Source organism: Jaculus jaculus, chromosome 5 (assembly GCF_020740685.1).
Source record: "Jaculus jaculus isolate mJacJac1 chromosome 5, mJacJac1.mat.Y.cur, whole genome shotgun sequence".
Lineage (NCBI taxonomy): Eukaryota > Metazoa > Chordata > Mammalia > Rodentia > Dipodidae > Jaculus > Jaculus jaculus.
Genome location: NC_059106.1, coordinates 46,581,435 through 46,593,819, shown reverse-complemented (window position 1 = coordinate 46,593,819; position 12,385 = coordinate 46,581,435). Strand labels below are relative to the sequence as shown.

Genomic DNA, 12,385 nt, shown 5'->3' with positions numbered 1-12,385 from the left:
CCAAGGAAAGGTGGGACAGGAACAGTTTCCTACTCAAATCTATGATTAATCTGGCCTTTTCCCAAGCCACGAGGATTCTTCGGAAGACTACAGAGCAATTACTCACCATCCCCATCATAAAGATTTGCTGTAAAACAAATCAGTGCTTGGGGATACATGAGGGATGCAGGGGTGAGGATGGGGGATTGAGAAAATAAATGGGGGATGAAGAATGAATAGATGGGGGAGTAGAGGGGTAAGGAGGTGGATGGGGGATGGGGCAGAGAGGTGGATGCACAGATGAATGGGTGAATGGGTAGGAGGATGCATTGATGAATGAGAGAATGGGGGATGGATAGTTAAAGGGATGAATGAGTGGGTGGATGGGCTAGTAGGAAGATGGATGATGGATGGGGTAATGGGTGGGTGGATGGATGGATGGAATATAGGAGGATGGGTGAAAGGATGTGTAGGCAGATAAATGGAGGGACTAATCAATGGGTGCATTCAGGGAAGACAGTCAGGTGGACAGATGGACTGACTAGTGGGAGGACTACAGATAGACCAAGGCATTTGCTTATCGATCCATGGGTGTCCTCCACAGCCTGAGACTTTCCCGACTGGAGGAGGTGGCTGGCACTCTTACCTACAAGAAAGCAGCCTCATCCTATTCATTTTGCCTTTATTAGTTGCTGTCTTTATTTGCATTTCCCCTGGTTCAAGCTCCTTGGATGCTATTGTTTCATTCTCCATGTTTAGCAACCATCTTTTTATTCCAAGCACTCGCTCTTCCCCGGTAGGAAGCCGCAGCCTTCTAAGCAAGCAGCTGTTTTTGTTTTCAGATATGGAAACTAACACCCAGAGACAGGCAAGCTGTGTCCAAAGTGTACTCTACAGATGGGCTATAGGTTTGATTCCTCAGCATCACATAGAGCCAGATGTGCAAAGTGGTACATGTGTCTGAAGGTCATCTGCAGTTGCAAAAAGGCCGTGGCATGCCGTTATACTCTCTCTCTCTCTCTTTCTTTCTCCATGTCTCAAATAAATAAATATGCTTAAAAAAAAATAAGCCAGAGCTGGAGAGATGGCTTAGCGGTTAAGCACTTGCCTGTGAAGCCTAAGGATCCAGGTTCAAGGCTGGATTCACCAGGATCCATGTTAGCCAGATGCACAAGGGGGCACACACGTCTGGAGTTCGTTTGCAGTAGCTGGAGGCCCTGGCACACCCATTCTCTCTCTCTATTTGCCTCTTTCTCTCTCTGTCTGTTGCTCTCAAATAAATAAATAAATAAATAAATATAAATAAAATAAGCCAGGTGTGGTGGCACACACCTTTAATCCCAGCACTTGGGAGGCAGAGGTAGGGGGATCACCATGAGTTTGAGGCCACCCTGAAACTACACAGTGAATTCCAGGTCAGCCTGAGCTAGTGTGAAACCATACCTCAAAAAAAAAAACAAATTAAAAAAATGGATTTTGAGCTGGGTGTGTTGGTGCATGCCATTAATCCCAGAACTCAGGAGGCAGAGGTAGGTGGATCACCAAGAGTTCAAGGCCACCCTGAGACTACAGAGTTAATTCCAGGTCAGCCTGGACCAATGTGGGACCCTACCTCAAAAATCCCCCCCCCAAAAAGGATTATGTGGGGAGGGGACATGGTGGAGAATGGAATTTCAAAGGGGAAAGTGGGAGAGGGAGGGTATTACCATGGGATATTTTTATAATTATGGAAGATGTTAATAAAAATTGAGAAAAATGAATCAAAAAAATGAAAGAAGACATAAATAAAGGAGATATTACTGGAAAGAAATTGAAAAAAATGGATTGTGGGGCTGGGGAGATGAGTCAGCAGTTAAAGATACTTGCTTGCAAAGCCTACTGTCTTGGGTCCAATTCCCAAACTGCATGAAATCCAGATGCAAAAAGTAGCACAAGCACCTGGCATTCATATGCAGCTGCAAGAGGCCCTGGTACACACACATACACACACACACACACACACAAGTAAATAAATAAATTAATTTTGAAAATAAATAAAGATTGGCTATTTGTTTCTCCCAAGCACAGAATGGCCCAGGGGTTTTCTGACTTCCACCCTGTGGCCTGTCCAGCATTGTCATGCCCCCCGTTTGATGGAGCTCTCCATAGGGTGGGTGGGCACAGTCACTTCCCACCAGTACCCTCCAACAAAATCCCCACAACTGCCCACCCTGTGCTCGGTCCTCTTGGAGCTCCCAGTCCTATGTGGAAAAACCATTCCTAGCAGACCTCCCCCTCCCCACCAAAGAGCCCCTCAGGACCATCACCTCAAGTAATAGCGGAAGTAACTTGCCCCTGACAGTCACAGGAACAAGGAAGCCCAGAGGAATGAGGGGTGCTTGCTGCCAAGGCTAAAGCTTCCTATCGTGGAAAAGCTGGTGCTCGGGCACAGACAGAGCAAAATAGCAACATCTGCATAGCATGCACCGGGGAACTACAAATAAAAATCAAACATAAGTAGTAAAAGTCCAACTTGTCTACTGCTCAAAGGCATGCAAATAAAGAAATGTTCAATATTCTCTTACACATGCTAAATCATCAGTGGGGTTTTTTATTTATAATAACAATTTGGGGAAAACAGAGTGAAACCAGAACATTCATTCACACTCTTCTGGTAAGTGGTACAGCCCCTTTCAGAAAGCAATATGGTAATCATATATATATATATATATATATATATATATATATATATATATATATGCCACTTTGTGCATCTGGTTTTATGTGGGCACTGGAGAATAAAACCTGGGCCCTTTGGCTTTTCAATCAAGAGCCTTTAACTGAGGAGCCATCTCTCAAGCCTTAAAAAACTTTTTTTTTTAAATTTTTTGAGGTAAGGTTTCACTCTAGTCCAAGTTGACCTGGAATTTACTATGTAGTCTCAGGGTGGCCTTGAACTCACAGTGATACTCCTACCTCTTCCTCCCGAGTGTTGGGATTAAAAGCATGTGCCACCACACCGGGCTATTTTTTTATTTTTGAGGCAAGGTCTCACTTTAGTCCAGACTAACCTAGAACTCATTCTGTAGTCCCCAGCTGGCCTCAAATTCATAGCAATCCTCCTACCTCAGCCTCCTGAGTGCTGGGACTAAAGGCATGTAGCACCATGCCTGGAAAACAATATTTTTTAAGTTTGCAACTTGTTGCTCAATAATTTCATCAATCAATGAAGAAAAAGTAAGGAAATAACTCAACTGAAAGGAGAAAGCAATGAATACAGTAGTGTTTCCTAAAGTGGTATTTATAAACGTTGGGAATATTTTAAGTCCCCACAACCGGAAAGGGTTTAGGAGGCTGAAGCCCATCCTTGTAATAGAATATTACACAGCTACTAAAATAACTCAGTCCATGCAGAAATTTGTCTCCCTCCTCTATCAGATTCCTATCAGTCCTACAGACCTCCAAAGGCAACTTCTTTTTTTTAAAAAAAAAAATTATTTATTTATTTGAGAGAGAAAGAGAGAGATACAGATAGAGGGAGAGAGAATGGGGACACCAGGACCTCTTGCCACTGCAAACAAACTCCAGATACATGTGCCACCTTGTGCATCTGGCTTATGTGGGAATCGAGCCTGGGTCTTTAGGCTTCACATGTAAGTGTCTTAACAGCTAAGCCATCTATCCAGTCCCCAAAAGTCAACTTCTTACACACATTCCTCCCCAGAGGTTTAGCATGTTTGGGAGAATCACCCCGTGGAAAATTGAAGTCTTGATTTAGCAGTAATTGGCTCCCTTTGCAGGCCTTTGCTTTGCACCTAGAGCTCACCGATTCAGCTAGACTAGCTGGCCAGCAAATCCCAGATATCCTCCAGTCTCCGCCTCCCCAGCACTGGGAGACAGGCGCCCACCCCCACAGCCAGCGTGTTTGCATAGGGCCCGGGGATCTGAACTCAGGTCTTCACGCTTTAGTGGCCAGCACTTTACCCACTGAGCCACCTCCCCAGCCCCTTCTGCTCTCCACTCACAGCCTAGGGCCAAATCCTGTCTGCCTCCATAGGCTGTTCCAGCGTCACTTTCTCTTTCGCAAGCCATCTCCAGTCACATGCGTGCCCTGCTCTTCCGTGCCTCCATTCTAGAGCTGAGCCCATGGTGTCCTAGTACAATGACCCTCTGCCATACACTGTGGGTTCTTGGAAAGCCAGGGTGCACAGGAGTGTGGAGGACGGTGCCATCCACCAGGGGGGCAGGTTGGAGCCCATGAGAAAGGTGACATCAGCAGCTGGGGACACTGTCTGCTCACAGGACTCCAAAGAGCAGGCAGAAGACAGAGCCCTAGGCACTCTCAGCGGGTCCCAGGCAGTTCACAAACCCAGACAGGTGTGAAAGTGCTTTAAAAAGCAGGAGGGGAAGTCCCTAGGCTGAGAATGGGGAGCAGCACCCCCACCCCTCAGTGTGAGACTTCTGGGGACTAAGTCCACTGTGGAGACCAAGGCCCCGGCTCTCACGAGGCCGGGGCAGGAGCCGGAACTGCGGCGCCTGGTCCCAGCACGTGTCCAGAGCAAGGAGCGGGCAGGCGGCAGGGGCAGCGGGGAGGCCTCCCGAGGGAAGCGGATGCTGATAGGGACACAGGTACTGACTTGGCTCAGGAAATCCAGGGACTTCCCCAGTAGCTGAGAACCCCAGACCCAAATGGCTTCAAAATACCCTTAGCAGACAGATTGTTTCTGCCACAGGCAGCAGCGGACAGGTAGGCGGCTGAAAGCCAGAGGGGAAAAGCACACACCTTTCTCTGTTCAGATAAGCTGGGGTGCTTCACTTTTGCTTTGGCCTCTCACTGTCTTGCTCTCTCTCTGACATAGGGTCTCGTGTAGCCTAGGCTGTCCTCAAACTCCAGATGTAGTCAAGGATGACTTTGATCTCCTGATCCTCCATCTCCCGGGTGCTGAGATTACAAGCATGTCTCCACCACACTAGGTCTATATGCTGATGAGGCCTGAACACAGGGCTTCGTGCATAGTAGGAAAGCACTCTACCAACTGAGCTAAGACCCGAGCTTGCTTTGTTTGGTTGTTTTATTTTGTTTTGCTTTGTTTTAAAAGCAGGATTTCTGGGCTGGAGAGACGGCTCAGCGGTTAAGCGCTTGCCTGTGAAACCTAAGGACCCCGGTTCAAGGCTCGATTCCCCAGGACCCACATTAGCCAGATGCACAAAGGGTGCATGCGTCTGGAGTTTGTTTGCAGTGGCTGGAGGCCCTGGCATGCCCATTCTCTCTCTTCCTCTTTCTCTCTTTGTCTGTCTGTTATTGTCAAATTAATAAATAAAAATAAATTTTTTAAAAAAAGTGGCACATGCATCTGGGATTCGTTTGCAGGGGCTAGAGGCCCTGATGCACCCATTCTCTGTCTCTCCTCCCTCCCTCCCTCTTTCTCTCTCTGACTCTCAAATAAATAAATAAATAAAAATAAACAAAAAAATAAAAATAAAATCAGGTTTTCCAAAAGGCACTATAGTGCTAAGAAGAAGTGACAGAGGAGTGCTCAGCACTGAAACATCTCTATCATACCTTCCAAGGCTCAGGGTCTATTGCAGAAGAGGTGACGGAAAGAATATAAGAGTCAGAGGAAGGGTAATGATGCCTATAATACGATCACCCACACAGAAATTAGCCTCAATATCCTTGACCTCACAGTGCCCAGAACCACCTTCCTAAGACCCTCATAATAGGAGGAAAAGATGATAACTTCAAGATAAAAGATACACTAACACAGAGAGGGAGGGGATATGATGGACAGGGAAGTTGTAAAGGGTGAAGTGGCAGAGGGGAGGGAATTATTATCGTTTATTGTCTGTAAGTATGAAAGCTGTCCAAAAGAAAACCCCAAACAATAAAAAATAAATAAATAAAGTAAAAAAGAAGGGTTTCATGTAGCCCACCTAGGATGGCCTGGAACTCACTACATAGCCAAGGGTGATCTTGAACTCTTGATCCCCTTGGCACCACCTCCCAAGTGCGGGACTGCAGGCATGGCTCAGCACACCAGCCCTAAGATTTTAAAATGCAGAGGGAGCAATGAGAAGGGCTCCACTTTTCCTTGTGTCCTGTGCCTCTTGGGTCCTCAGGCTCCTGAGACAGTCCTGGGCCTCACCACCCTGGAACAGAGCTAACACTTCCAGCTCTGCGGGAGCCTGTGGCCAAGTCATTCGCTTTTCCAGCCTGGAGATGACTCGTACAGGGGGTTGAGCACTGTAGCGGGTCCTCAGAAGAGAACTGGGAATCTGCATCTTTCCCAGACCCTTGGGAGACGTCAGGTGGGAGACCATATCCTATTCTGCAGCGTAAACCAGCCTGCTGATCAACTAGGCACAGTGGGAATACTCCTGTGTCCTCTGGCACCAGGGCTCCAGCCTGAGGGGTGTGGGAGACCACCCAGAGGGTCAGGAGATGAAGTGGAACACAGGCTGGCATCCAGTCATGTGATTTCTCCTCTTGGACCTCAGCAATCCTATCTCTGAAATGAGGCCCACGCCTTTAATCCCAGCACTCAGGAGGCAGAGGTAGGAGGACCACTGTTCAAGGCCAGCCTGAGACTGACTACAGAGTGCATCCCAGGTCAGCCTGAGCTAGACTGAGACCCTACCTTGAAAAACAAAAACAAACAAAGAATAAGTGGTTTTATGGGCTAGGAAAATGGCTTGGTGGTTAAGTGTTTGCCTGTGAAGCCTAAGGACCCTGGTTCAATTCCCCAGGACCCATGTAAGCCAGATGCACAGAGGGTGCATGCATCTGGAGTTCATTTGCAGTGGCTAGAGGTGCTGGTGTGCACATTCTTTTTATCTGCCTCCCTCCCTCTCTCTCTTTCTCTAAAATAAATAAAACATTTTAAAATGAGGGATGAGGGCACTTGCTTGCAAAGCCTATTGGCCTGGGTTTAATTTCCCAGTGCCCACATAAAGCCAGACAAACAAAGTGGTGCATGTATCTGGAGTTCGTTTGCAGAGGCAGGAGGCCCTGGAGTACCCATACATAAACACAATGAGGACTGAAAGTCAAACATCTGCTTCAAGTCCACTGGTATGAGGCTGGGTGGAGAGTGAGGAGATGAGAGGCTGGAGGGCCCCGCAGGGCACTCTAGTCCTATTGCTCTGGGGTTGTGTCAATCTAGACCCAGACGGGCCTCGTTTATAACTGACGCTGCCACCAACCAGCTGTGGGACGTGAACAAATGCCTTTCCTTTAGGCCTTGACTTCTTTGTCCCTAAGAGGAAGCCCTGTTTCGAAGGTTGTGGTGAAGGTTAACCAAGTTAATGTGACTAGCACCAAGAAGATCTCAGGCTGTCTCAGTCTGAGGCCCAGAGGGACATCGTTCCCCAGTTCCTCCCTCAGTGACAGCCAACCTCCAGTTCAGACATCTAAACCTGACATCTCCTGCCTGGGGACCCTCACAGTGCCCGAGACTGGTGGATAGGCATTCCGGTGTCCACTATGTCTTTCCCGTGAGGATTGGGTTCCCAGAGACATCAAGGAAGAAACTGAGACCAGAGAGGGAAAGAGCCTGGGCCAGGGCCCACGTCACGGCTTCCCTGACCCCATGAGGTGATGCCCGCCACTGAGGAGCGACCTCATCTCCCAAGACCTCCCTGCTCAGTATACACCATGTCATGTAGTCATTTAACTAGCAGGAAACCCAGCCTGGTCCAATATGAATCACAGACTTGGAGGCACCAAGCACAGCAAGGAAGTAACCAACCGTCAGTACCGGCAGCTTAGTCGGAGGTGCCCACAGGAGAACATTCCCACGGGTGTGCCTCTGCAGAGTACCCCAGAAACCTAGGCACCCAACAGCAAGGTTCACAGAGTAACTTCAGGAAGGGGAGTATCACCCCTTGCAGGACCAGGACCCTTCCCCCTTCCTCTCCCTTCCAGCGAACTCTGCTCCCCACCGCCCCCACACACACCCCACTGACAGATGGAAAAGCTGAAGTTGGGATCTGCTGGCTTTGAGAGAGGAAAAGTGGCCACCAGGGCAGATATTTTGCCTGCTATGTTCTGTGCCTGGCATAGTCATTCAGTACAAAGTGAAGAATGGGCTGGAGAGATAGCTTAGCGGTTAAGGTGCTTGCCTGCAAAACCTAAGGACCCACGTTTGACTCCCTAGAACCCACGTAGGCCAGACATACAAGGTCACCCATGTGAACAAGGTCACACATATGCAAAAGGTGGCGCACACACACACGATGGCCTCTGGAGTTCAACTCCAGTGGCTAGAGGCCCTGCTATGCCACTTCTCTCTCGTGCTCTTGCTCTTTCTTATAAAAAATAAATTTAATTTAGTTTTTTAATTTTTATTTATTTATTTGACAGAGAAAGAGGGAGAAAGATTGAGAGAGAGAGAGAGAGAGAGAGAGAGAGAGAGAGAGAGAGAATGGGTGTGCAAGGGCCTCCAGCCACTGCAGACAAACTCCAGACACATCTGGCCCTTTGTGCAGCTGGCTAACGTGGGTCCTGGGGAATTGAACCTGGGTCCTTTGGCTTTGCAGGCAAACACCTTAACTGCTAAGCCATCCCTCCAGCCCTTTTTATTTTTATTTGACAGAGAAAGAAGGAGAGAGAGATAACTTAATTTTTCAAAAGTGAAGAATGCCAGACTTGGTGACCTACGCCTTTACTCCCAGCACTCAGGAGGCAGAGATAGGAGTGTTGCCATGAATTCCAGGCCAGCCTGGAACTACAGAGAGCTTAAGGACAGCCTGGACTAGAGGGAGACTGTACCTAAAAGAACAAACTGAAGAGTGTGGGGCTGGGGTATAGTTCAGTGACAGACACGCGTTTAGCACAATTAACAGCTTGGGCTCAATCTTTGGCAATGTACGCGTGTGCACGCACGCACACACACACACACACACACACACACACATACACACACACACATGAGAGACAGAAAGAGAATGGCAGAATGAATGAATTGTTGATATATACAAGGTGCCTGGCACAGCAGCCCTGCAGCAAACTTTCTGTTGTCTGTGTGTGTGGCATGCACACGTGTGCGTGTGTGTGTGTGTGTGTGTGTGTGTGTGCTTGCATAAGCATGGGCACTATGTGTACAGGCATGTGGAGGCCAGAGATTGATGTGTCTGGTGTCTTCCTCCATTGCTTCACTTACTGACAGTGTATCTCACTTGAACGCAGAACTCACTGATTCAGCCCTGTCTCCACCTCCCAAATGCTGGGATTGCAGGCAGGCTGCCACCTGCCAGCATTTATGTGGGCGCTAGGAGTTCAAACTCAGGGTTTTTTTTTTTAATATAGTATTTATTTGCAAGAAAAGAGACACAGATACAAAGAAAGAGAGAGAGAGAGAGAGTGGGAAGAAAATGGGCATGCCAGGATCTCTAGCTGCTACAAACAAACTTCAGATGCATGTGCCACCCTGTGCATCTGGCTTTACATTGGTACTGGGCAATCAAACCTGGGTCATTAGGCTTTGCAGGCAAGTACTTTAACCACTGAGCACCAGCCCTCAAACTCAAGTATTTCATACTTGTGCAGAAAGCACTTTATCCATTAAGCCATCTCACTCTAGCTCAGGCTGACCTGGAATTCACTATGTAGTCTCAGGATGGTCTCAAACTCACAGCGATCCTCCTACCTCTGCCTCCCGAGTGCTGGGATTAAAGGCGTGATCCACCATGCCTGGTGTCCTTGCAGTAACTTTCACACTACAAATTCTATCACCCTGAAGGCTAAGGAGGTTTGATGGATCAAGGTTCCAATTACCAGCCTGCCCCTCAGCCATTAGTCACTGTGTGGAGTCAATGTCCTAAAGGGCTCCGTTAAATGTAAATCACTTCTGGGGAAACCACTTACTAAGTCATTGGCGGGCCTTACCCCACATGGGCTGTTTTCTCAGAAGACCTCGGAGAACAGGGTCAGATTCTGAGAGTCAAGTGCAGCCTGGCTGCTCCCAACAGCCCAGAGACTGTCAACAAGCACTGAGGCTCATTTCTATAATGGTCACTTCAATGAAACAATGTCCCCAGGTGGGGCACATTCCCAACTGGCCTCTTTTCTGATCCTGGTGCCACCTTGTCCCTGCAGCGCCTTTGTATCTGTTGGTCTCTCTCTGCTTGAAACTCTATCTCCTCAGGTCTTCAAAAGGCTGCCCCTCCAAAGAACTTTCCAGGTGATAAGGGTATAACTTGTCTGGGTCATGAGAATGAATATAGACAAACGTCACAACTCAAAAGTTGTGTGCTCTGGTGGCTGAGGAGATAGCTCACTGGATAAAGGCACTTTCTTGCAAAGACTGCCAGCCCAGCTTCAATTCCCCAGCCACCCACATAAAGCTGGAAGGACATTTGTGACAGTGGCGAGAGACCCTGGCATACCCATACACATACAAAAATAAATAGATGAATAAAATTTTTAAAATTTAAAGGCTAGCCAGGTATGGTGGCACACACCTTTAATCCCAGCACTTGGAAGGCAGAGGTAGGAGGATTGCTGTGAGTTTGAGGCCATTCTGAGACTACATAGTGAATTCCAGGTCAGCCTGAGCTAGAGTGAGACTTTACCTCAAAAAAATAAAAATAAAAAATAAAGGCTGGAGGGATGGCTCAGTGGTAAGGCACTTGTGTGCAAAGCCTAACAACCCGGGTTCGACTTCCTATACCCACACAAAGCCAGAGGCACAAAGTGACTCATGCATCTAGAGCTCATTTGCAACAGCTAGTGCCCCATTCTCACTCTCTGTGTCTCTTCTCCCTATGTCTCTCTGCTTGGAAATGAACAAATAAATAAATATATTGTTTTAAAAATTTAAGTGGCCAGACGTGGTGGTGTATGCCTTTAATCTCAGCACTTGGAAGGCAGAGGTAAGAAGATCACTGAGTCTGAGACCACGCCGAGACTACATAGTGAATTCCAGGTCAGCCTGGGCTAGGGTGAAACCCTACCTTAAAAAATAAAAATAAGAGCTGGGCATGGTGGCACACACCTTTAATCCCAGCACTTGGGAGGCAGAGGTAGGAGGATGAGGCCACCCTGAGACTTGAGAAATGAAAACCAAAAACCAAACAAACAAACAAACAAACAAAAAACCTAAATAAATAAAGCTTCATAAAACATTTTTTCAAGTGCTTGCCCCCACCTTTTTTTTTTTGAGACCTAGTCTTGCAAACCTTAAACTCATGGTAACTCCTGCCTTGGCCTTCTGAGTGTCGGGATTACAGGTGAGCCACCAAACCCAGCCCACATACTGTCCCTCCTCATCCTCTGTCTTGTCTCAGGTGAAACTTCTCCTGGGCCTTTCCTCCCACCACGCTGACGGCACGGTCTGTCATCTGTCATTCAGAACTAACCGTGTGCCTGTGCGCTCGCTTCCGGAGTAGGCGGGGAGCTGGGGGTGGAGGCCGAGCCTGTCCATCCACTGAGGCTGGCAGGCTTGGCTCTTGGCTCCATGGGGACTTTCTGCTTGCAAAATGGTCAAGGACAAGAGCCCTAGGAGGCGTGATGAGAGGACATGGGAGCCCTTTCTGGGCTCCTTCTCTTCCTGGAGTGCTAAATTGAGGGCAGGAAAGGAGGGTGCTGCTCAGAAAGTGAAACTCAGAACCGAGCCATGTGGCCTTCTTTTTGCTGTCATCCCTTCTGTCGCTTAGCTGGGAGGCAGGACACATGTTTGGGAGAGGAGGGACCTTGCCCATCGGTGAAAATCCCTCTGGGATTTTCCAAGTCCACCACTCTGAGCAGTCATGTTGGGGAAATGCCACCCTCGGACTCTTCTCTTTCCAGGCAGGAGACTTAAGACCTGCTCTGACCCTGAGACTCCTGCCAATGAAATACTGGAGATCTGGAGAAACCATGGCATGGCCTCCATTCAGGCCTCAGCTGAATCTAAGATTCATGACATCACCTCCTAGTGACAGGTTCCAAGGCCTGGGCTGAAAAAAACCCAACATGTGTCATCCAGAAGCCCCACCGACTCATTATTACTTAAGAAGTTTCTGATTTGTGTCAGAGGGCGCTCAGGGCCTGACGGAGGTAGACTGGGGCTGATTCCTCCCAACGACCCCTCCCCTACTCAGTTCACCGTGACCTGTGGGAGCCTCTGCCACCACCAGCTTCACCATGTCCATCTTCTGCCTTCTGTTGACCACCATCCAGGGAACAAAGACTTGAGTCCAGGGATTCAGAGCCTACCACGAAAACTGGTACCAGGGGACCCCCAGGGGCCGCAGCCTGTTCGGAGGCTCCATGCACACCCACCTATACTTAGTACCCACCTCTTTTTCTTTCTTTCTTTCTTTTTTTCAAGGTAGGATCTTCACTTTAGCCCAGGCTGACCTGGAATTCACTATTTCACTATGTAGTCTCAGGCTGAACTCACTGGCCTTGAACTCACTGCAATCCTCCTACCTCTGCCTCCCAAGT

At 48.3% G+C, this 12,385-nt stretch overlaps 1 protein-coding gene across 1 annotated transcript in view; it reads right to left on the bottom strand.

Moving 5' to 3' along the window:
- Positions 1-6,279, bottom strand: part of Tnfrsf8 (TNF receptor superfamily member 8) — a 75,500-nt gene extending 69,221 nt beyond the window's left edge. Inside the window, exons 1-2 of the mRNA XM_045149077.1 lie at positions 6,105-6,279; positions 4,464-4,553 (exon numbers count right to left, since the gene is read on the bottom strand). Coding sequence (XP_045005012.1) covers positions 4,464-4,553; positions 6,105-6,279 — 265 coding nt within the window. The remainder of the gene's footprint in view (positions 1-4,463; positions 4,554-6,104) is intronic.
- Between the last annotated feature and the right edge of the window lie 6,106 nt (positions 6,280-12,385).